Genomic DNA, 25,333 nt, shown 5'->3' with positions numbered 1-25,333 from the left:
ATAAGATGCAAAGCAGTGTGATTAGTATCCTCCCCTGGGCCTAATTACACATTAGTATTCAAATTTCTATAGAATGTTTTCAGAAGGACACTCAAGAACTGATTTTGGATTATAAAGTCCAGCCACTAGGGCCTTCCCAATTTATCAGTCAAAATGAAGCCAAAGGTCAGAGTGAACCAGATCCTCCTTTCCATGCTCTTATCATCTCTAGACTCGCTCTTACCAACTCTAGACCAAGTTGGCAGCCTCAGGCAGTGACCAATGTGCAGCCCCTCTCCAGGCCCATGTGCCAGTCATAGGGGACTGCAGCTGGCAAAGTCAGGACTGTTAACACCAGGTAGCTCCAGGAACAGAAGTACCATTAGCCCCTTGATGTCACGCCCGGTCCTCAGACATTAGCTTTAGAAGCGTTCTTATTCCCGCTCTCCATAGCAGGACAAGGGGGCCACATGGCAACGGCAGAGACCAGGGTGTCGTGGCTGCGGGAAGAGACACCAGTTTGGTCAAGAACACTCACTGCCCAAAGCAGGACAAGCACTGATCCCAGGCTTTCTACCTGTCCAGGCTGGAACCAAAGACTGACAGGGTCCAGGAAAGAAACAGACCGGACTGGGGTATTGGAAACAGGGATTTTGGAAACGGGGATTTTGGTTACTACCAACTTGCTTTGTGACCTTGAGCAAGATAGTTTCTATTAGGAATGACGAGGCACCTTTTTAAAATTGGTGCAAAGATACCATATACCCTAATCAATAAATACCCATGGGTATCTATCTACAATGAAGGATGAAGTGGGTCCCATCGATGTTTAGAAGGAATCCACAGCCTCTGCTCCCTTTCTGAGACCAGACAGCACACCCATCCCTTGGTCCCCCTTCTCTGATACCCCAGGCATCCCATACCCCAGTTTCTTCTCCCTAAGGACACAGACAGGCTTTTTTAAAAGCCTATTTTAACAGCTTTATTAAGATATAACTTACATGCCGTACAATGAACCCGTTTAAAGTATCCATTCAGTGGTTTTTAGTATATTCACAGGGTTATTGCAATCTAATTTTAGAATAGCTTCATCTGCTTAAAAGAAACCCCACACCCATTAGCTGTCACTCCCTATCGCCCCCAACCCCAACTCCTTTCCCTCAGCCCTGGTCAATCACTACTCTACTTTCTGTGTTTCTGGAGTTGCGTCTTGTGGACAATTCATGCAAACAGAATCATACAATATGTGGTCTTTGTAACTGGCCTCTTTCACTTCCCACAATGTTCTCAAGGTTCAGCCATGCTGTAGCACGCGACAGTACTCCATTCCTCTTCATTGATGAAAATACTCCATTGTATGGAGATACATGTTTTTCATTTATTATTTATTTATTTATTTATTTATTTATTTATTTATTTATGAGCAGGAGAGAGGGAAGGGGGGGCAGAAGGAGAGGGAGAGGGAATCTTAAGCAGGCTCCATGCCCAGTGAATGAGCCCATGAGCCCAACCCGGGACTTGATCTCACAACCCTGAGATCATGACCTGAGCCGAAATCAAGAGTCCGACGCTTAACCGACTGAGCCACCCAGGCACCTCATGGAGATTTATTTTCTAATCCATTCATCACTTGATGGACATTTGGGTTCCCATTGTTTGTCTACTGTGAATAATGCTGCTATGAACATTCACGTTCAAGTTTTTATGTGGACATGTTTTTCTTATTTATTTATTTATTCATTTATCAGAGAGATAGCATACGCACAAGCAGCAGGAGAAGCAGGCAGAGGGGGTGCGGGATGTGGGACTCGATCCCAGGACCCTGGGATCATGCCCACAGCTGAAGGCAGACGCTTAACCGACTGAGCCACCCAGGTGTCCCTGGACATGTTTTTCAATTCTCTTGTTTGAAGAACTGTCAGAATGTTTTCTAAAGTGGTTGCACCATTTTATATTCCCACCAACAGCGTATGACGGTTCCAATTTCTTCATACCTTTACCGACAGCAGCTATTATCTGTCTTTTTATTATAGCCATCCTAGTGGGTGTGAATTTGTGGTTGTGATTTGCATTCCCCTGATGGAAACTGATGTTAAACATCTTTTTGTGTGCTTATTGGCCATTCATACATCATCTTGGGATAAATGTGTATTCAAGTTCTTTACCCATTTTTTAATTGGGCCATTTGACTTTTTCCTGTTGAGTGGCAGAAATTGTCTCTGTATTCTAGATAGAAGTTTCCTATGATTTGCAAAAATTCTCTCTCATTGTGTGGCTTGTCCTTTTACTTTCTGGGTGCCCTTTGAAGCACAAAAGTTTTAAATTTTGAGGATATCTTGGTTCTCTATTTTTTTCTTTAATTGCTTGTGCTTTGCGAGCCATACCTAAGAAACCATTTCCTAACCCAAGGTCATGAAGATTTATGCCTATGGTTTTATCTAAGAGTGTTAGAAACATTTATAAAGTTTACAACCTAATTATAAACTTATAAGCTTAAAATTTAGAAAACTTTTGGGGCACCTGGGTGGCTGAGTCAGTTTAACGTTCAACTCTTGATTTTGGCTCAGGTCATGATCTCAGGGTCCTAGGATGGAGCTCCGAAACTGGCTCCATGCTCAGCACGAGTCTGCTTGAGGATTCGCTCCCTCTCCCTCTGCCCCTCCTCCCACCCCGTGTGCTCTCTCTCTTTCTCTCTAAAAATAAATAAATCCTTTTTTAAAAATATATAAATTTTTTTTGTAAACTATAAATGTTTTACAGGTAAAAGCTCTTATATTTGGATCTTTGATCCATTTTGAGCTAATCTTTGTATGTGTTTGAGAGAGGGGTCCTATTTCATTCTTTTGCACATGCATGTCTAATTATCCCAGCACTATTAGTTAAAAAGAATGTTCTTTCTCCATTGAATTCTCTTGATACCCTTGTTGAAAATAAACTATACACATTGTTTATCTCTGGAATCTCAATTGTATTCCATGAAGATCTCTCTCTCTCTACTTTCTTTATGCTAGTACCACACTATTTTGCTTATTGTAGCTTTGTAGTAAGTTTTATCAAGACCTGTGATTCCTCCAACTTATTCTTCTATTTCAAGTTTTTCTGGATTCCTTGTGTTTCCATATGAATTTTAGGATCTGCTTGCCGATTTTTGCGGGGAAAAAAAGAAGCTGGGATTTTGATGGGGATTGCATTGAATCTGTAGATCAATTTGAGAAGTATTGCCATCTTAACAATATTAAATCTTCTGACCCATGAACTTGGGATTTAAAAAAATCTATTTGGGCTCTATCACATAAATAAATTTTTAAAAATCTTTAAAAAATCTATTTAGGGACACCTGGGTGGCTCAGTCAGTTAAGCATCTGCCTTCGGCTGAGGTCCTGATCCCAGGGTCCTAGAATCCAGTCCCACATCGGGCTCCTTGCTCGGCCGGGAGCCTGTTTCTCCCTCTGCCTGCCACTCCCCCTGCTTGTGCTCTCTCTTTCTCTCTGATAAATAAATAAATAAAATCTTTTTAAAAAATCTATTTAGATTTTAAATTTCTTTCCCCAGTGTTTTTGTCATTTCCAGCATATAAATCTTACTCTTCTTTTGTTAAATTTATATCTAAGTATTTTATTCCCTTTGTTTCTATTATAAATGGCATTGTTCTTATTTCATTTTTGGATTGTTTCATTGCTAGCAATGAGAAATGCAACAGATTGTTGTGTATCATTCTTACATTCCACAACATTACTAAACTAGTGTACTAGCTCTAATAGTTTTTGTGTGCGTATTCCTAAGGGTTTTCTATATACAACATCATGTCATCTGGGTAGTCTACTTCTTCTTTTGCAATCTGGATGACTTTTATTTCTTTTTCTTGCCTAATTGCCCCAGCTAGAACTTTCAGTACAATGAGAAAGGGAACAGACATCCTGATCTCAGGGGGAAAACATCCAGTCTTTCACCATTTAAGTATATTAACTGTGAATTTTTTATAGATGCCCTTTGATACTTAGCAAGTTAAGAAAGTTTCATTTTATTCCTAGTTTCTTTTTTTTTTTTAAGATTTTATTTATTTATTTGACAGAGATAGAGACAGCCAGTAAGAGAGGGAACACAAGCAGGGGGAGTGGGAGAGGAAGAAGCAGGCTCATAGCGGAGGAGCCTGATGTGGGGCTCGATCCCGAAACGCCGGGACCACGCCCTGAGCCGAAGGCAGACGCTTAACCGCTGTGCCACCCAGGCGCCCCTTATTCCTAGTTTCTTAAGCTTTTCTCTTACTGTTGTAATTAAAGGATGTTGGATTCTGTCAAATGTATTTCCTATGGACATGATTATATGGTTCTTGTTATTTATTAATATTCAGAATTAGGGGGTGCCTGGGTGGCTCAGTCTGTTAAGTATCTGTCTTCAGCTCAGGCCATGATCTCAGGGTCCTGCGATTGAGCCCTGGGTCTGGCTCCCTGCTCAGCGAGGAGTCTGCTTCTCCCTCTCCTTCTGTCCCTACATCCCACCCCGCTTGTGCTCTCTCTTTCTCTCAAATAAATAAATAAAATCTTTTAAAAAATATTCAGAATTACATTAATTGAAGGATGCCTGGCTGGCTCAGCTGGAAGAGCATTCAACCTTGATCTCAGGATCATGAGTTCAAGCCCCACATTGGGTTTGGAGATTATTTAATTAAAACTAAAAAATTAGGGGTGCCTGGGTGGCATAGCAGTTGGGCATCTGCCTTCGGCTCAGGGCGTGATCCCGGCGTTATGGGATCGAGCCCCACATCAGGCTCCTCTGCTATGAGCCTGCTTCTTCCTCTCCCACTCCCCCTGCTTGTGTTCCCTCTCTCGCTGGCTGTCTCTATCTCTGTCAAATAAATAAATAAAATCTTTAAAAAAAAAAACTAAAAAATTACATTAATTGATTTTTGGACGTTAAACCAACCTTGCATTCCTGAGAAAAATCCCACTTGGTAATGCTGTATAATAATTTTTATATATTGCTAGATTTGGTTTGTTATTACTTTGTTGAGGATTTTTGTAAGAAATATACCTGTAGCTTTCTTTTCTTGTGATGTCTTTTTCCAGTTTGATTATCTGAATAATGTCTCGTCTAACTTCTGGCCTTCACCTCTCTTCTGCTCTAACTTCCTTCACCTCCCTGGCTCTCTACCAGGACTGTCCCAGGTAGTGAGTACATCTTGGGAGTGCCAGATTGCATGCCCTGCTGCTGGAGCAGCAGCTGGTATCACTCGTCAGTCTGTACCATAGACTACAGTCATCACCCCCTTCCCAGCCAAATGGCTGGATAAATGATGGGCTTCTCGCAGAAGAATGTTCCAGGGCCAGGGCTGAGGCGTAGATAGGGGAAGGCAGCAAGCTTTGTAGGTGGGGCAGTCATGCTGGATTCAACCAAGATTTGGAGGCCAGTTCTCAATTAGTCCCCTCTCAACAGAAATCTCTCCACCTGGAGCCTACCTTCCTTTCAGTCCCTATCCCCTGTTCTGACCTCATCTACCTACTGCTACTCAGCAGGCTCCAGCAAACAAACACATTTGTTTGTTTCTTCCCAGGCTCAGGGCCTTTGCACTTGCTCCTCCCTGGGGATGGAACACACTACCCCAGAGTTGCCCACCCACAATGCTCTTTCTCTTCATTCAAGTCTCAGCTCCAGTCCTACTGTATCGGGTTTCTATTCCCACATATTAAATAACCACAAACTTAGCATCTTAAGAACGACACCCATTTTTAAAGATTTATTTATTTATTTGAGAGAGAGAGAGAGAGTGTGTGTGCCACTTGGGGGGAGGGCAGAGGGAGAAATAGACTCCCCACTGAGCACGATCCCAGGACCCTGAGATCATGATCTGAGCTGAAATCAAGAGTCAGATGGTTAACCAGCTGAGCAACCCAGGCGTCCCACCCATTTCTTACTTCATAGCTCTATGGGTCAGAAGTCCAGGCTGACTCAGCGGGGTCCTCTACTTAGGGTCTCACAAAACTGGAGGCATGGTCTTGGCCAGTCTGGGCTCTTATCTGGAGGCTCTCGCAGAGTCCACTTCCACACTTATCCAGGTGATTAACAGAATTCAGTTCCATTTGGCTGTAGAACTCAAGTCCCTGGTTTCTTTGCTGGCTGTAAGTCCGAGGCTGATCTCAGCTTCTAGAGGCCATCTACATTCCTTGGCTGTGGGCCCTTCGAAACTGGCAATGGCACATCAAATCCTCCTGTTTCAAATTTCTCTGACTCCTGTCTTCCTCTTCTGTTGCTAGCTGGAGAAGCTTCTCTGCTTTTCAGAGTTCATGCCATCACACTGGATCCATCTGAATAACTCCCGATACTCTCCCTATCTTAAGGTCAACCAATTAGTAAACCTAACTACCTGTGCAAAGTCCCTTTTGTCATGTAAGGTCACGTATTCACAGAGATTAGGGCATGGACTCTTGGGGGGCCATTACTCTCCTCACTACAGTTCGCCCTCTAGCCCTCAAAGATTTATGTCTGTTTCACACGCAAAATACATTCACTTCCTCCCAAGGTCCCTAAAAGTTTCATCCCATTACAGCATCAAGTCGGAGTCCAAAAAAATCTCATACAAATCCTATCAAGTCCAAAGTCCTAAGTCTCATTATCTGAAAGTAGATGCTGAGGCGGCTCTGGGTATAATCCTTCCGAGAGCGCAATTCCTGCCATCTGTGGACCTACGAAACTATAAAGAAACAAGTCATGTACTCCCTACGTGCAATGGGGGGACATACACAGGATAATAGTTATAGACATTCTGGTTCAAAATGGGGAGAAATGGAAGGTAAAAAGGAGTCACTGATCAAAGCAATTCCAAAAGCCAGCTAAGTAAATTCCCTCAGGTTTCCAGGCCTAGAAGGAATCCTCCATGGCTCTGTTCTGCCCTGAGCTCTCAGGTCTGTCCTTTGTCACCTCCTCTAAGAAGCCATTCCTGACTACCTATTAGCACGGCCATCTCCAACCCCTTGTCATTTTTTGTCATAGCATGCTGATTAATTTTTAATAATACATGTCATGGTTTTGGAATATCTTAGTTATTTCCTTGTCCTTTTCACTATAATATAAACTCCGTGAAAGTCAGAGACCTTGTCTGTATTTTCACCTCTATTTCTCCAGCGCTTTACAAAGTATCAGGTATGTAATTCTTGCTTGATAAATATTTTACAAATAAATGAATGAATGACTTAAATGCGGAATGAGGCTAAACAAAGGCCCCCAACCATGTCCATATCCTGATCCCAGAACCTGAGAATGTTACCTTATAGGACAAAAGGGACTTCGCAGATGTCATTAAGAATTGTAAAATGGGTGATTGTCCTGGAGTATCTGGGTGGGCTCGAAGTAATCATAAGCATCCTTCTAAGAGCGAGACAGGAAGGTCCGAATCAGAGCAGGAGGTGATGTGACAATGGAAGCTGAGAATGGAATAATGTTCTTTGAAGTGGAGGATGAGGCCACTCGTCAAGGAATGCAGGCTTCTCTTGGATGCCTGCAGACGGTTCCTCCAGAAGGAGCCAGCCCTGCCAACTCCTTGACTTAGGCCAGTGAAACTAATTTTGGATTTCTGGTCTCCGGAACTATAAACGAATAAATGCATGTTGTTTTAAGCCACTACGTTTGTGGTACTTTGTAACAGGAGTAATAGGAAACTAATACAATCGGGATGGGTTACACTGGTAGTGTGTGCCTGTAGCTGCTGAATGTCCCCCAACAGTCATCCTTCCAAAGTTAGCCTGTTTCCTGGGACTAGTTCCCCAGTTTCCCTAGAACTTTTATTGGGACAAAAAGCTTGCCCAGGGTGAAGATTATATTTCTTGGCCATGTGACTACATTCTGGCCAATAGGATTAGAGCAGAAATTCTGGGTACAACTTCTGCAATTTAGGGTAAAGGGCAAGCCATCTCCTTCATTTTTCTGCTTCACAAGGGCTAAACTGTGGAAGCGCTGGTGGACCATCTTAGAATACATGGGTGAGGGCAATATCCCAGGGATGGAACAGCAAAAAGATAAATAAAAGAATTTATTATGGGAGTGCCTGGGTGGCTCAGTCAGTTAAGCATCTACCTTCAGTTGAGGTCATGATCCACGGTCCTGGGATCGAGCCCCACATCAGGCTCCCTGCTCAGCGGGGCGCCTGCTTCTTCCTCTCTCTCTGCCTGCCACTCCCCTGCTTGTGCTCTCTCTCTCTGTGTTAAAAAATATATAATCTTTTTAAAAAAAGAACTTATTATTATTTTTTAATTATCATGCATTGGTCCTGATGACTTCGTGCAAAGACCCACCATACTAATTTGGACTTTTATACAAGAAAGAAATAAACTCCTACCTTGTTTAAGCCGTGGTTAGCTTCTCTGTTTCATGCAGATGTACCCATAGGCAAAAACACAGAATATCCACTTACTATCCATTTTGTTGGGGCTTCTTGAAAGGGCAGACATCCATGCAATTAAGGCAAGTTTGGGTGTTATTTTTTTTCCTTTTGGACAGGTCTGTTGTAATAGTGCCATTGTGGTCTTAGGATGTATGTGAGATTGGCATTTATTAGGCACCAAGTTGATGCTAGAAGGTCTGGGGGCCCCATCCCCCGAGACGTTTTTCTAGTTCACATAAACAGCTACCACAAGTTGCCAAGAACCAGCAAGAATCAAGAAGGCTCACCGGACCAGAGGGTAAATATCTCTAAACAAGGGGCAAGCCTCAGATTTTAGAGTGCCACCATTTTGGTAGGCCAACTGTCTTGATAGGAAAGGAGAACCACTGGGCGCCTGGGTGGCTCAGTAGGTTGGGCGTCTCTCTTCGGCTCAGGTCATGATCTCCGGGTCCTGGAATCAAGCTCCGCCTCAGGCTCTCTGCTCGGTGGGGAGTCTGCTTCTCCCTCATACTCTCCCTCTCTGCACTCTCTCTCTCTCTCACTCTCTCTCAAGTAAATAAATAAAATCTTTAAAAAAAAAATAGGAAAGGAGAACTGAATAGAGAATCTCTGTAACATGGAGGGAGCTTTTATCAGTCAGCTAGGATCAAATGGTGCTGCAGTAATAACCATCCCCAAATTTCAGTGGCTCAGAACAAGTGTTTTTCTCACTCATATTCCATGTCCTCTGTTGGGGGAGGTCATCGAGAGGGTGTGACCGCCCGTTGACCTGTGAGTGGCACCCCCATAATCAAAGGTTCCTCATACCCCTCCCCTGTCCTTGGAATGTACATTCAGCTTGCCTTCCCTGACCCCAGAGGCTGCCCCACGGATGCAGCCTTGAGAGAGCACTGTGTTGTTGAGACCATCTGGGTGGTATACATGACTGAACCCAGGTAAGGCCTCGATAGAAAACATTTTTTTAAGAGGGCTCCACACCCACTGCGGGGCTTGAACTCATGACGGTGAGATCGAGAGTCGCGTGCTCTACTGAGTGACAGCCTAATATAAATTTTTAAGACTTGGTGGGAGGTGCAGAGATCCACTTGTCTGGTGGCTGTCCAAGACAAGCCTTGCATGTGAGTCCCCTTGCTTCTTAACCCCGCCATGTACCGATCTGCAGTGGCCGGCCTCTCTGTTCAATCTCTCCCTGCTCTCTGCGCACAGGGGCTGGTTTCAGATTCCACCTGGGAAGCTCCTGAAGATGTTGTGAACCAATATCATCCACGGGACAGCTGTGGCTCTGTTCTACATCATCTTCATTCCAGAATCTAGTCTGAAGGAACAATCTGGAATTTTCAATCTCAAGACAAAGAAGAGAAGAAAGGGGTCGGGCCCCATGACGGTTCTTAAAGCTTCCTCTTGGAAGTGGGACATGTTACTCCTACTCGAGTTCCATTGCCTAAAGCAAGCCACATCCCCAAAGCGGATGTCAGCGGAGTAGGGATATATAATCTTTTCATAGGCTGGGGCCCCGCAGAGAGGGTGAATGAATGACGGTGTTTGAACAATTGTGAAATCTTCCTAGTCTGCCTTCTTTGTCACAAATACGGCCTTTGTGTTTCTTCTACGTGCAAAATAAATACGTATCCTTCCCCAGGAAGACCACCCAAATGACCTAATCGTGGCATCAGGCTCAAGTCCAGGACCACTCATAGTCCCTACATCAGGTCCAGAGGTGGCTTCTCTTGATCCAGAGACCTATGAACCCAAACCATCATCATCATCATCATCACAAGTTATCTCTGCCCCCACCTCCTCACACATCCAACATACGAAGTGCAACAGGGACAGGATAAAACAGTAAACACTCCCACTTAGAAGGAAGAATGGGAGACACACAGCACTACTGGCTCATAGTAATTACAACAGCCTGCTGGCCAGATGCTGCAAAGCCCCCCCCGCCCCCCGCCTTTACCTGGAAGTGGGATTCCTTCCTGGGACTAGTTCCCGCGTTCCCACAGAGTAGCTCATCCTTTCCCATTTATTTTCCTTGGTCACATTTGAGAAAACACTGGAGGTTATGCCCTTCTGAGGCAAAGCAGCTTTCTGTCTCCTTCATGCCCGAGGACATGTGAGAGTCCTCAAGGTCTTGAACATTCATGGTCTTTTAAAAATCCAAGCTCGTGGCTTTTTGTGAGGAGGGAAAGAAGCTTCTTATCTATTTGATTTCAGTCAGTTCCACGGGGTAACTGCCAAACCCATAATTCTTTTCAGACATGCCTCTCTCTTTAGACTTAATTGTAAGCAAATGGAGCCTACTAACTCCTTTGGGAGAGTTGTACTCTTAATCTCTCTTTTCTGAATCACTTTGACTAACTGAAAGGCTTTATTGGGAACCACTCTGACCAGTTCAGAGGTTTCTACAAAAGGCACGAGAGCCATACATTTGATAAGACCCTTGACACAAAGATGAATTTCACTCAAACTTTTCAGCTTAAGGGCCTTGTCAACTGTCTCTCTCACTGGTTAAAACTGTAGATCACCTGGCTGGAGTTTCTCTAATCTCTTCCATTTCTGCCTAAAAATGGCCAGTTGTTTTCCCTGTCATCTCTTTCTTACAGTAACTTGTCAAATGCACCCCCCCCAAAGCAATCAAGTCATGCTACGAATATTCTTTCTCAAACTCTTTTTTCCCTAAGGCCCCAAGCTCATTTGGACATTATTTATATGCTTACTTATTTCCGGCTTACAGTTTAACCGAATGCTTCACCGCTGCCTAACACACGTCACCATCTTTCCAACTTCCACCGATGGTTTCCTCATCAGCCGCCGCCCAGCTCCAAAGCCAATGGCACATAATTCATTTTTAACGTGGTAGCACCCACTTCTGCGTCCTAGTTCTGTGACAGTTGGTTTAGTTATTCTGATGTGGCCACAACTAGTCTCCGAATATTAGTGGTTCGCAGCAAGTGGGAAAAGAAAAGGCAATTTCTATCTGGAAGTGATACTTTACATTTCTACTCACATCCCACTGGCCAAAGCAAGACGGACAGCCAAGCCCACTACAAGTGGGGCACGCATGCATATAATCCTACAGTGAGTGGTCCAGCAGGAAGGACAGTATATGTTTGGAACAATAATACGGTCTATCACAGGGCTGCACGAGAAATGTCAATCATTGAGCCCATCCACTCCTCCTTTGAACGCACTCTCCTGTGGTGTTTTGTACCATGTAACCGGTTCGCATACATCGTGGTCAAGGGTAAAGCCTTGACTTGAGCTAGACAAATTACAGGCTGGTCAAAGTAGCCTGACCTGGACCAGTCAAGGTTCTTTTTCCTGACAATTTGAACCATAACATATTGAGTGAATGAGGCAATAAGTGGAGAGAGCTACGGCTGAAAAGTTATGATGAAAGATGCATTTGGAAAAGCCATATCCAACCTAGACCCTGTTCCAACCAAGACAGGATTTCAGTGCAAAACCTGCCCTTAACTCCTCATTCAGGTCCGTTTCCCCCAGGGAAAGGGTATCCACAGGGGAGCCTGGGAAGTCTCCAATGCATGGGTCCACCTGACTGCTAGGTCTGCCCCAAACTTGCCACTCACCGGTTCAAAAACCTTCCACGTGTCTCCTTGCCCACAAGAGAAGTTCAGACTACTGGGCCTGGCATCCAAGGCCTCACTCGACCATCTAGCTACGTCTGTCAGGAGGTTCTGGACCATTTCCTGGGTGAGACAGACAGGTAAGCAGGCTTTCAGGGTGGCGCCGTCCAGCAAAACCAATCCGAAGTCACATACCGCACACTGACACCCAGGTGCGTAGATGTGACGGAGTCTTGGCAGAGACCTGAGAGTCTCTATCAGATCCCAGTAGGTGCCACGGGTCGTGCAGTTTTCCTCTGAAGGCAGAAAGGTGAGGGGGTGGACAAAGGGGACCAATAAGACAGAATTCCGCTGAAGATGCAGGCCGCAGGGGAAGAGACGGAGAACAGGGAAGACCGGAGGCACCGTATCCAAATCAGTCTTCTACTGGGGCAGGATCCGTCTGGCCCCGCAGTTTTCCCATCGAGTGGACGTCCAGATTGTGTTTGCACACGGGTGAGAATGAGGAGCTCTTTCCTGAGGTATCTAGAACTTCGTCTGTATACACGACACGTGATCTCAGGCAGGACGAAGGCGTGGGTACCCTCCCAGACTCGTGCAGCTGCCAAGTTCAGCGGCTAGGGAGAGGGACGCCGCCTCGCCTTCTCGGGTGAAGTCCCTGACTCACTCTCTGCCTGGCGACTCTGCCTGGTCACGCTCTCACGACCCCGTGCCCCTCCGTCTCTTTTAGAGGTTTGCTCATGCCCCGCCCTGTGATCCAATCACTTTCGGGTGCGACTGAAGACTCGCTGAGGCCCCTCCCATATCCGCACAAAGCTAATTGTGGCTTAATACCCAGTGCTCACTCCCCCAGGATTTCCAGGGACTTCCTGCGGACCAATCCTGATGCTCCTTAGGAGCAACATTTACTTCCGCGGGCCAATCGTTTTCCACTGGCGGCCAGGCCACGCCCCCTACGCTTGGGGCCCAGCGAAAGCTCGGACCTGGCGCAGGCGCTTTGCAACCGCCAAGCCAGAGTCCCTCTAGGGCCACTGAGAGGCGCTGCAGGCGGGTGCCCAGGTGGATAGAGGCAAAGCAGGCAGGGGTCACTGGGGCCTCATCTTGCCCTCTGGCTCCTCCCCCAGGCCAGGTCCAGGGGCGGGGTCCGAGACTGCACCAAGGACATCTCGTCCAGCCTTTCTATGACTCGCGTCACCCCAGCATCCACGTGTGTGCCCCACACCCGGCAGCCGAAGCAAGCGGTACTGCGGTCGGATGGGCTGGGCAGGGGCATCTTGGAGCGGCAGCAACGACAGCAGCAGCAGGGGTCTGCGGGATCGAAAGTGGGATGGGACAGGGTGGCTGGAACCTGGGCCCCAGACCTTGGTGGGGGTCAGGTGCCGCCCGACTCCAACCAGGCTTCGGAGCCAGGAGCTAGCTTACCCCTGAAACCAGGTGTCTGGGGACAGGTGCCACACCCAGCTCTGGAAACCAGGCTTCTGGACTCGGAACTCTTAGAAATTTAGAGTTGGGGCCTGGAGCTTAGGTGCCTCATAGAAACCAGGGGTCAGGCTCCCCTGCCTCTTCTACTGCTTCCGCCACATAACCCCTTAATAAGCAGGTGTGTTGATCCGGAGTTCTGGCTCTCCAGGCCAAACTCTTATGTCAAAGGCTATGCCTTTTTCTGGGCACAGGGCTGCTCCCTCTGCCTGGCAACTCTGCCTGGCAACTCAGCCCCTGCTTCTGCCCATAACTGGCTCCTCATTAATGTTCCACTCAAATGTCACCCCTTCTGAGACAGGCCTTTCCCTGCTCACTGTATCTGAAGTAACAGCCTCCATTACCCACAGTGCCGCCTCTTGGCCTCAGGAATGCCCACCGATGCCCACACACATCTCACCTATGTCCCAGCCTGGCCTGGCCCAGCTTCACTGGGCAATACTGAGCCAGATGTGGGGGTTAGCCCCTCCCTGTCCCACCTATTACTATGGGACAGTAGAAGGGTAGTACCAACTTGCTGTGGTCACAGCACCTAGAACAGTCTGATTTGAGTCTCCCTGGGCTGGGCCTGGCCCCAAGGATGGCCAGGAAAAGGGGAGGCTGGGTACCTGAAGGCCCTGGGCCAGCCCTTCCAGGAACGCACATGCACAGGGCAGTCTCCAAACTCTTTTTTTTTTTTTTTTTAATTTCTTACAAAACTGTGTGTCCCAGCCAAACAGGACGCTGCAGGCCTTCCCCCAGGCATTGTGGCCTGAGGGGGGAAGCCCCCATGGATGAGTGGCTGCCGACTTCAGCAAAACCATCTGCCCCTCTGCACAGGGCCAGTGTGCGGAAGGGGGTCCAGCTGGAGGCTCTGTCCTGCCCTCCCCCCTCAGCTGCTGGGAGAGAAGGCAGACCTGGGTCTCTTAGTGCCTGCAAGGGAAAGGGGGGAGAAAAGGGTCTGAGGGGAGGAGGAAAGGCTGGGGCTTGGGATGAGGCAGGCCAGGGGGCAGGCCCACAGTATCTCACCAAGAACGCGTGATGCTCTCAAACCAGTGTGGCGACACCAATGATAACTGCCAGAATGACGATGGTGACAGACACACAGATGGCGATCAAGACTTTCTTCTGTGGGGGAAGAGTTCAGAGAAACTCACTCAAGAGGGGAGGGAAGGCCACCAGGGCCGGGGGCGGGAGGGGAGGAGAGGGGAGGAGAGGCTCACCTTCCGAGCCTTCTTCTGGTTCTCCAGGGCAATCTTGACATGTTCCTGCCCGCGTTCCACATAGTCTGCTGAGCTCAGGATGTTCTTCTCAATCCGGTTGATCATCTCCCCCTGCTCAGAGGAGGGGGTGGTTCAGGCAGGCAGGGATGACTCGGGTGGAAGGCCCAGCAGCTCCTCTGCTTGCCCAGCCCAGCCGCCCGCAGGACGCTTTCCAGCCGCAAACATGGCACCAACAAAGCTGTGGGGCAGGACCACCTCTGCCAGGAGTTCGCAACGCCTGAGGGTGGCTTCCAGGCTACCTTTCCTCACGTGCTCCCTTCTGGCCTGCTCCCCGACCGCCTGCACCCGTCGTCCTTTGCAGTGGTGGCTTGGAGCCGAGTGCTCGAGCGGCTCGTACCTTTTCCCAGAGGGTGAACTTTTGTCCCTTCGTAGATGTGTCTGAATTTGCCCATTCTTCTAGGCCTGCCTCTCAACAGCTGTGAAGCCCTCCCCATCCCTGCCTCCTCATGGCACCGCCAGCCTTCAGGTCCTGCTGCCCCTACTGAATGGAGTCCCTTCCCCACGACTCCCGGCTGCACAAGGCCATTGGCTCCAGCACCAGTGACTCAGCTCCTCCAGGATGGGCCGGAGGCTTACCTCACCCCACACGAGCAGGGCCACCGGAAGAACACCACCTCCCAGCCCCACCTCAGGCAGATTTGCTGAGGCGGGCCCTCGGAGGAGTGAGGGCCAATCTGGGGGCCCGGGCCAGCCTAGGGAGGGGGGAGACGAAAGCCTCGGGGAGAGAAGCTTGAGCGTGGAGACGGGCTGACGGTCCCAGCGGGGCTTCTGGCTGATCACGGCCTCACGTCAAGCCCAGCCGGCTGTCTCGGGTGCCCACCTGCATCTCCACTTCAGTAGCCAGAAAAGTGAAGATCTCGTGGAGTTCACGGATACTGCGTTCAAGCTGCTGGATCTCACTGTGCCGGGCTGAGATCTCGTTTAGGGCCTGTCGGGTCACCTGTGTGTCCTTCAGTATCTGGGGAGTGGAGAGGAATGGACAGACAGGTCACAGGGAACCCGGCAGCAGGTCAGAAGTTCCTGTCGAACTGGGGCTAGGGCCCTAGGGCCTAGAGTGCCTCTGGGCATGCTAACTCATTCCCCCTCCGGGCCTCCGGATGCCTTCCATCAGCAAGGGCCAGGCCTCAGAGAAGACGAGAGCCCCAGACGAGGGAGGCTAGCTGTGGCCACTCACGTTGGACACAAACACCTCGCTTTGCCCACTGTCCAGCATCTGCTCCAGCTCCTCATCAGACACCATTCCAGCATTTGCTGTGAAGGAAAAGGCCAGGCTCAGAGCTGGGTCGGGCCACCGGACCCTGCAGGCCAGACACCAGCACTCACTGATCTTCAGCTGCCTCCGGATCCGCTCCACGTTCTTCTCCCGGTATTCGGACTGCATCAGGTTACACTTGTTGATGAGTTCCACGAATTGCTGCGACAGGACCCCGTGCTGGTGGCAGAGAATAGAGGCTGGGCACCCTGGAAGGATTTGGCCTCAACATCCCCACGGGTACAGTGAGCAAACAGCATAAGCCTGCCGCCTTGACCACCATTCTCTCTCGAAGTAAAAGCCAAAGCCCTTACCAGGGCTTATAAGGCCCTACATGACCTTCCCTTCCCCCATCTCCCCTCCGACCTCACCTCCTCCAGCTGTTCCCTCACTCACTCCCTCTAACCATGGTGGACTTCTCCCCCCTCCCACACCAAAGCCACCCCACCTCAGACTTTTGCGTTCACTGCTCCCTGGGCCTGGAATGCTCATGCCCCACAGAGGTCACCTTCTGAATGAAGTTCTCTCTAGCTTACCAAAACTGCAAGCTGCCTTCTCCCAGCACTCTCAATCCCTCCTCTCCTCAGTTTTTCCCTTAATACTTAACTGTGTTCTAAAATGATGTACGTATTTATTATGGTGTTTGTCTCTCCCCGCCACGACGTAAGCTCCATGAGGATAGGGCTCTTTGGTTCATTGCTGTTTCCCAAACAGCTAGAAAAGGGTCTAGCACACAGTAGGCACTCAATATATACCCGTGAATGTTTGCTGAACACCTGCCTCGCCGCTTAGACTAAAGGTGTGCTGGTATGCCTGGAGGTCAGCCCATGGCCTATCTTACAGGTTCAGCTGGGCCCTCAGCCTCTCACTCCAATGACCGCCACAGGCTCCCCCTGAAACGTCCTCTCATCCTGTCCGTTCTCCGGCCGCCTTCAATGTGCTCATTCCTTGGAGCGCCTTCCTCAGAGACACATCTGCTCTCCTGCCTTCAGCTACAGGCTTACAAGATGCCCCAACTGCTCCATCTTCAACCTGGCGACTCGCTGAGCTCTGGGCCCACCTACTTCAACTCTGACCTCCACGAAGTCCAAATTACTCCTCACTGGGCACCCACAGGGGGGCGGTTAGATGACCTCAAATCTCCTTACGAAGATGTTGATTCAGTGACCTTCCTCCTCCAGGGAAGTTCCTCTTCCTGACTTCTTGAATTCTGCCCATGGGGCAGAGGATATCCCTGTCACATGGGCAGGAAACCTCCCAGTCATTTATGACTGTTCCCCCTTCTTCCCTGGGCAGGGATATTAGCTACCAAACCCTACCTGAGTAATGTCTTTGTCACCTGTTCAAGCTTGACTCCCCATCTTGGTTTCTAGAAAGCATGCCTTCCACAGCCAAGCCCAGATCATATCTGGGGACTCAGCAACTTCTCACTGAATGGAGAAGGTGACAGGATGTTAAGTGGACTGGGAGTCGGGAGTCTTGACCTTGGGTGGTTCCTTTCTCCCTGCTTCAGTTTCCCCATTTGAAATTCATCAGATTGGGCTTGATGATCTCTAACGGCCCTTCCTCCTTAGTTCTGCCATCTAACGATCTATGAAACCCTTGCGAAATGTCTTAGTTTTGGGAATAATAACCCACCTGGGTTTTTCTCATCCGTGTGTTGACTGAGTTATAATTCTCATCAGCTTCCTCATTCGGGGGCTCTATGGCTGTGGGAAGACACAAGGGTATTGGTGGGTAAGGGGATCTGATCTGTGGCTTCGGAAAATCGTGTGGAGACGAGGACACAGGGCCAGGGCCATACCCCTTCCATACAATAGAGAGGTGCTTATCTCCATGGGATTCTTTTGGGAATTATAATTTATCATAAATGACTAATTCCAAGCCTCTGATGGGAGAAAGTGTATTTTTCTTTGCAATACATCAGAGAATTCCCACAGGTATGCAGAGGCCTCTTGAGAAACCCCCATCTGCCTGTCCAAAGAATGCACATTGGGCAGCAAGAATTGTAGGAGTAAATGGTTTCCTTACAAATAGAGGAACTTGAGAGGCAGACACGTGTTGTGGAAAGTACTATGAAGAAAGGGATTCTAGGCCTTGGCCTGCTGTGTGACCTAGATACATCACTGGCCTCTCTGGGCCACATACTCCCCAGATATGCCAGGAGCTGGGCAGGACCACGGGGATATGTATGAGGTCCTAGGAGCTCACCCTTCAGCTGCGATCGGATCTCCCTCCCCAGCTGTTTGATCTCCTCACGCAGGTTCTGCAGGTCCTGCTTCATACCTGAACAAGAGAAAGCCATGACTCCCAAACAGCAGCCCCTATCTCAACAAACCTCCCTGGCCACCACCTGCATGGAACTACAATCCCCACAATCCCTCTGGCTGAGCATGCGTTTGCACTTGGGGTTTCACTCACTTTCCTCGGGAAGGGGCGTGGCCAGGATGGTGACCTGCTGCTTCTCCAACTCTCGGACTTTATTCTCCAGCTTGACAATAGTCTGTCGAATTGTCCGGACCTGGGGAAGGTGACCGAGAGGGCTAAAGGAGATATGGGGGTACTCCAGACCGCGCTGCTCCTCGGGTCATCCAGGCCCCTCGCGAAGACAGGCAGAGACCCCAGCCTCTTACCTTTTGGAAGAACTCATCGTCTGGGCTCCCCAGCCGTGCCGTGCCCGGGTGTACCACCAGCGCGACCCGCTCCTTGTCCTCATCGTCCGAACTGTCATCCCCCTGCCAGGGCCAGGGTCACTGGCATCAGTACCTTGCTGTTGCTCTCTCCCCGCAGGACTCACAGACTTCCGGGTCTATCCTTCCTAGCCCTCAGCCACCCGTCTCTGCCCGAAGACCCGGAGTCCTGTATTCCAGCCAGACCCCGACCCGTCCGCCCGTCCCCAACCCTGCAGCCCCCACTTCTCACCTGCCTCAGTTCGTGGGTCCTGTCGCGCATGGCGGCCCGAGCTACCTCTCCCCGGCGCCGAAGCCCCGAGGGCCTCAAGAATAAGTTTGTAACTCCCGTACCCCACTCACACTCTGACACTGACACTCCCCTCCGCCCTCACCCTGCGGACCCCCAAGCCCCCCACGAGCCACCAGAGGCTCTGTCCCGGGCACCATCCACAGTCAACGGGAAGAACCTGACCTCGGGGACCCCCCAAGATTCCACAGGTTGGAATTCCCTTTTCTTTGCCCCCCCTCTCGCTCCCGTAGCCTCGGCCCCGCCCCTCTGGGATGATCGGGGCATGCGCACGGGGTCGCGTCTCTTCCTCGCCCGAGGGAGAGGCTGAGGTCGGAAGCTGCAGCGCCCCGAACGGAAGCAAAGCTGCCAGGACGTGAGAACCCGCCCCCTTTGCCGGAACTGTCGCATCTTCCAACGGAAATCTAGTTGCCAAACCGGCTGGGAATGCGTCATTGGTGCGTAATCTGAGAGGCCCTGCATCTCACATCACCCCATGGTGCCCCCCCCACGTCACATGACCGGCCCGGTCCCACCTTCGCGGACCACAGAACGTGACGCTTTGAATGTCACGTGTCTCGGCGCTGTCAACTCCGTCTCTGGAACACCCTTCTCCCCACGACGTCTCCGGCACCCTGGCGCCCAAGCTACGCCCCTCCAGCCCCCACGAAGCGGGGAGGGGGCTGCTGACTTTCCCCAGAGACCTTTTGAGGCAGTGGGTGGTAGGACCCTTGCTGATTTCGGCTTCATTTCTTTTGGGTCCGGGGGTGTGGGCAGACAGAGAACTTAGAATTCATGGCTGTCAGCATCATGGGACCTTGAAATTCAGAAAATAATAAGATCCAGCGTCAGAGAATTGCAGGGTTTTGTAGGCAGAGAATCTGGGGGTGGAAAGTGACCTCACCCAAGGCAGAAATCTCTTCTCCCGCATACTCCTGGCGCAGCCTCTGACAGGTGGGCGGCTGGCGCCCTGCTTGAACACTGCAGTTCCGCCGCACTCACCACCTTCTGAGCATAAGACCATTTCAGGGCAACTAAAGCTGAGAAAAGTGTCTGTATTACATCGAGCAGTCTGCCACTTACATCTAACTCCCTACCTAGCATCTGGGTCTACCCTCTGAAGCCCACAAAAAAATCTGCACACATTCCACATTATAGTGGACTGTGAGCTCTTGAGGGCAGGCCAGGGCAGTCTTGTTCTTACCCGAATCCCCAGTGTCTAGTTCAGTACCCAGCACATATGGGCCCTCAGTAAATATCTGTGGACAGACCTTTAGCCTTTCGTGTGTCTGAGGATAAAGCTCGTGATTCCCTGGTTTTGTCTTTCAGGCTTCAGCCTCTCATGGGGACACTGCCCTAGCCCTCTAGACGGTCATTCATTCAGTGGATATTTATTGGGCACTTATTCTGGGCCAGAGACTGTTCTAGGGGTCAGAGATAAATCAGGGCCTAATAGACAAAACACCTTTCACTTATGAAACTTAACATTATGTAAGAGGTGTCCCCAAGGCCATTCAGTGAGTCTCAGCATAGCCAGAATAAAAATCAGATCTCCTGGATTCCAGGGCTCTTTCCAGGGGACTTACATGAAGGTTCAAGCAAAGGAAAGAGTAGCCCCTCTCCGGTAAGGAAATCTAGATTCCTGTGACCGAGTCGCTGTGGATTTCTGGAAAATGACTTCCTTGTCTCTGGGCCTCAATCTCCCATCTATACAATGGGTGGAATAGAGGGATGGGGAGGTCATCTTTATAGGTGTTCCCCATTCTAAAGTTCATTGATTATGAGGTTGTAAACTGTAAAAGGCTGTCTGATTCTACTCGAAGGGCTCTGATTCTTTTCTTCCCTTCAGAACCCAGCTCACCTGGGGTTGGGAACGAAGGAGGGAAGACGGTGTGCTGCTCTGATCAACCTATGGGAGGAATGAAGGAATGGAGGGTTTTTTAGGAGGCCCAGCCCTGCCCCTTGGGGTCTCCTGGAGATCATGAAAAAGGATTTCTCCACTCTTGGGTCTTCTATATCAGCCTCTGCCTCCCTGCCTCCCTCTCCTTCTCTCTCTCTCTCTCTCATACCCTGTCTCTCTGAGTGGGACAGTGGAAGGGCTTTTGGGCATCTGACTCCCGGTCCTGCGTGTGGTCTTGAAGAACTCATTGCTCTTCTCTGGAACTTAATTTCTCCACCTGACAACTTGATCTGGTAATTTCTGCCTTGTCTAAGGTAAGAATTGAACAATATCAAGTGAGGTGAGAAAGACTATGGAAGGGTCGTGCGGACTGTCGAGAGTTGCCCCCTCTGTGGGCTTGTACGACTGTGGGTTCCAGCGCTCTCTCGGGTCACCAGTCCCACCTGCCTCTCTATTAGCCTCTTGATGGTTTGCCTTCTTGGTTCCCAGCTGTGGTCTGGAATTGTTGGTGCCTTTGTTAAATTTCCCAGGATTATGATATTCATTATTGTGTTTGTGGTCTCTGGGTGGGATCACAGGGCTTTGGAATGGTAACTTAAGGTCCCAGGAGGCTGGGCTTCAAGCCTCATGGAGTGGTATGTGGAGAGTGGGGGGAGCAGGGGCCACATAGGGAGAATGGCTCTGGGGATGGCGTTCTCCCGAGCTGAGTCCTTATCTCTATTTCATGGTTTGGGGGTTATTCCTTCTGGGCCCTCTGAACAACCTTGAAGGGTGTGTTAAGTATGTTGGGTCTTGGATGTGTAGGCATTAGGGCTGTGTGTGTTCCTTCCAGTCTGTGAGGAGGTCAGGCCCTCCCCAGGCATGGCAGCCCTGTCCCCTCCACCTGGTGGTCCATCCTACCAACACTCTGCCTATAGTGGAGCCAGATCCCATGGGCTGGAATCCCGGCTCATTCGCCTCATCCTACAACTCTCTAAGGCAAGTTACGTAACCTTGCTATGCCTCAGTTCCCTCATTTGGGAAATGGGAACAATAACAGTACCGACCTCATAGGATCGCCGGAAGGATTAAATGAGATGATACATGTAAAGTGACTAGAACAGGGCTTGGTACGGAATAAATGCTCTATAAGCATTTGCTGCTGTTATAGGGCAGTGATGATGATGATGATTGTCACCCCGAGGGTGCGAGCAGCCCCAGTGTCTCCGCAGGGATTCCACTCTGCTGCTTGTCCAAGGTCTCCTTCTGCTTTCTGTCTCCTGCGCCCCACTGTGCGTCAGGTATGAGGCTAGAGGCCTTGCCAGCTTCTCACGTCTCTCATATCTCCACCTGGATCTGACACACCATACATTTTTAATATTATTTATATTTATTTTATAGATTGTCTGTCTTCACCCCTCCTCTCCACCTACCAGAATGGAAGCTCCATGAGGACAGGGATTTTGACCTGCGTTATTCACTGCTGTGTCCCCGGTACCTCCAACAGGGCCTGGCAGATGGTAGCTGGCCAATCAATATTCATGGATGAATGAAATTATTGGTTTTTAATTTAATATTTATATAGCATTTACTATGTGCCAGGCACCAATATAAGCACTTTGTAAATATTAACTCATTTAATTTTCATAGCAATTCTATGAGAAAGGTACTGTCATTGTCCTCATTTTGCAGAGGAGGAGACAGCCACAGAGGTGTTAAGGTGTAAACCTTGCCCAGGGTTTACACACTAGCGAAGGAGAGAGTTGGGATTTGAACCCAGTTCAGTGCTCTTGTCCACTCCTCTGTGATCCAAGGAAAACATGGGCCGGGGAGGCTCCCTGTGTCTACCTACCTTCAGGAACTTGCTGCCGCGTATTGATGCCCTGCTTTAAGTCATCTGTGGGGAGGAGGGGGAAGACTTTGCCTGGGGGGGAGCTGACTGAGGGGAGATCGTCTGTCTCTTCCCACTCCCTGTTTGCTCTGCCCCCAGGAGCCAAAGATATCCATGCATGTTTTACATAAAGAGCCTCTGTGGATCCTACAAGTCTCTGAGGCGGTTTTTGTGCCAAGCCCCAGGGCCCACAGAGACGAAGCCCCCACAGCTCTTTCCTCATGACTGCATTTGTGGTCTGACCTTGACCACTCCCTAGAGTTCCATCGGAGAACCTCTCCTCTGCCCGCGCTACACACACCCTTGTGGCTTTAACTGGCATGCATATGTTGACTCCCAAATTCGAATCTCCAGGCCCAAAATTTCTCCCAAGCTCCGGATCCCTAAATCCACGTGTCTCCTGGATATCCCTTGCCGGAGGTCCCATAGGCACCTTAAATTCAACATGTTTCAAACAGGGTGCATTATCTCCCCCTCCCGAGAATCTCTTCAACAAGCTTCTATGTCTCCTGTTGCCTCTCCGTGTGGGTTGCTCCTGATCACGTGTGCTATAACCTTGGCCTTGAGCTTCATTTTAAAAGTGATGGATCACACAGTGTGTCAGGATAAGCTCCCCTTAAAATACTGGAAGAAAATACGGGCAAAATCCTTTATAACTCTTGGCGTGAGGAAGCCTTTCCAACTCCAACTCAAAATTCAGAAGCTATAAAAAATTAATACATTTGTCTACATGGAAAAAGTTCTGCATGGCAAAAAAGAACATCAAAGCAAAATCCAAAGACAATAAACTAGGAAAAAATATTTGCAGTTCTTCTTTCTTTTTTTTTTTTTTAAGATTTAATTTATTTATTTGACAGAGAGAGAGACGGCCAGCAAGAGAGGGAACACAAGCAGGGGGAGTAGGAGAGGAGGAAGCAGGCTCCCAGCAGAGGAGCCTGATGTGGGGCTCGATCCCATAACGCCGGGATCAGGCCCTGAGCAGAAGGCAGACGCTTAACAACTGGGCCACCCAGGCGCCCCTGTATTTGCAGTTCTTATCATACACAAAGGGTAATCTCTCCACTTTTAAAGGGCTTCCTCATATTGATAAGAAAGACCAACAGTTCAATTTAAAAAATGGGTGAAGAACACGCCAGATCACAAAAGAGAAACTAAATAAGGCCTTAAACACATATGCAGATGTTCAGCTTCGCACATAATGAGAGAAAGGAAAAGACAATACTGAAATACCTTTTTTTCCCTTTATTGCATTAGCAATAACCCATATGTCTGTCAAAACACTCTTTGGGCAAAACTGTGGGGAAACAGGGACTTTCACCCCTTGTTGGTAGGAATGCAAAATGATACAACCCAGACAGTATTTATCAACATTATAAACATCTATGCACTTTGACCCAGCATCCTCGCTGGGGAAAATCGATCTGAACATCTACCTGTATCAGGTCGCTATTGTTTCCCAAGAAACCACCTTAACACTCAGTGGCATAAAACAACGATTTATTGTTTCTCCAGATTCTAAGGACGGTCAGGTGGTTTTTCTGCTGATCTGATCGGAGATTGCTCTAGTGATGACGGTCACCTGGCACCTCAGCTGCGGCTGGATGGCCCATCATGGCTGCCACGCTCACTAGTCTGATGGCGCAGTCAGCTGGGAGGGCTGAGTCACTCTCTCCATGTGGCCCATCACCCTGAATTTGTTTGTGCCCAATGTGGGGCTTGAACTCCCAGCCCTGAGATCGAGCCAGTCAGGTGCCCCCAGCCTGAGTTTCTTCATAGCATAGTGTCCTCATGGTTCCAAAAGGGGAGAGGAGAAGCTGCAAGGTGCATTATCTCCCCCTCCCGAGAATCTCTTGGTTCTGACCCTGCTCAGAAGTTGGGTGACATGACTTCTGCCATATTCAATTAGTCCAAGCAAGGGACAAGTCCATGCCAGCTGCCAAGGAGGGGAGAAACCGAATTTTAACTCACTCTATCTGCCCATGTATGAAATGACATATACGTCAGTGTTATTCATTGGATTTTGTGAGCAAATTTGTCAATCAGCAGGTAAGCAGCTGTCAAAAAAAGAGAGAATGTTCATTACATCAAATGCGGGAGTGCTTTAAAATATCTTGTTAGTCAAATATCAAGGTGTAGAATGAGTACTGTGGGAAAAGAAAAAAAAGTGTGTGTGCGCGTGTGTGCGCGCTCGTATCCTCAAAGAAATCCTGAAAAGTTGCCGAAGAAACTAATAAAACTGGTTCTCTCCAGATGTTTCCTGAGAACAAGGTGGTAAGCCCAGTTGTCAAGAGTTAAGAATTTCCACTGTGAACCTTTCATATTATTTAGATTTTTGAACCATGTCAAAGTGTTACCTATTTTAAATAACCGTATCAAAGAAAGAAGGTACCTTTGAAGAATTTCAAACAAAGAAATACGTCGTAGTCAGCTTAGGCTGCTGTTACAAAATACCACAGATTGCCGGCTTAGCCAACAGACATTTTTTTCTCACAGTTCTGGAAGCTGGAAGAAGAAGAGCAAGGTGCCCGCAGATTTGGTTCTTGGGGTCTCTTCCTGGATTGCAGATGGATTGCTGCATCTTCGCCCGGCAAAAAGAGGAAGCTCTGGTGTCTCTTCTTTTTCTTATAAGGGCGCCCATCCCATCAGGGTCTCCACCCTTATGACCTCTTCTA

The 25,333-nt window shown here is 48.9% G+C and overlaps 2 protein-coding genes across 6 annotated transcripts in view; both read right to left on the bottom strand.

The window, feature by feature from the left end:
- The window catches only part of ZNF646 (zinc finger protein 646), a 31,496-nt gene extending 19,466 nt beyond the window's left edge, over positions 1-12,030 (bottom strand). The window contains exon 1 of the mRNA XM_044390318.3: positions 11,944-12,030. The gene's annotated coding sequence lies outside the window, so the exon portion shown is untranslated. The remainder of the gene's footprint in view (positions 1-11,943) is intronic.
- Positions 5,046-19,262, bottom strand: STX4 (syntaxin 4). 5 transcript variants are annotated; one of them, XR_008960338.1, is made up of 12 exons: positions 18,856-19,262; positions 18,567-18,668; positions 18,355-18,454; positions 18,145-18,219; positions 17,572-17,642; positions 16,005-16,113; positions 15,856-15,932; positions 15,502-15,639; positions 14,622-14,732; positions 14,428-14,526; positions 10,311-14,331; positions 5,046-10,093 (listed from the first exon to the last, which is right to left on the bottom strand). XR_008960338.1 is itself a non-coding variant. In XM_026515855.4 (11 exons), the coding sequence occupies exons 1-10, from the start codon at positions 18,883-18,885 to the stop codon at positions 14,446-14,448; spliced, it is 894 nt and encodes a 297-aa protein (XP_026371640.1). In that variant the 5' UTR covers positions 18,886-19,262; the 3' UTR covers positions 5,046-14,331; positions 14,428-14,445. The 5 variants fall into 5 exon arrangements, 2 of the variants coding, with proteins under 2 accessions (XP_026371640.1, XP_057170971.1); XR_008960339.1 differs by having other exon boundaries at positions 11,071-14,331; XR_008960340.1 differs by having other exon boundaries at positions 11,944-14,331.
- Between the last annotated feature and the right edge of the window lie 6,071 nt (positions 19,263-25,333).

The sequence above is a fragment of the Ursus arctos genome, unplaced genomic scaffold (assembly GCF_023065955.2).
Source record: "Ursus arctos isolate Adak ecotype North America unplaced genomic scaffold, UrsArc2.0 scaffold_2, whole genome shotgun sequence".
In the NCBI taxonomy this organism is placed as follows: Eukaryota; Metazoa; Chordata; class Mammalia; order Carnivora; family Ursidae; genus Ursus; species Ursus arctos.
This window is presented reverse-complemented; position numbering and strand designations above follow the sequence as displayed.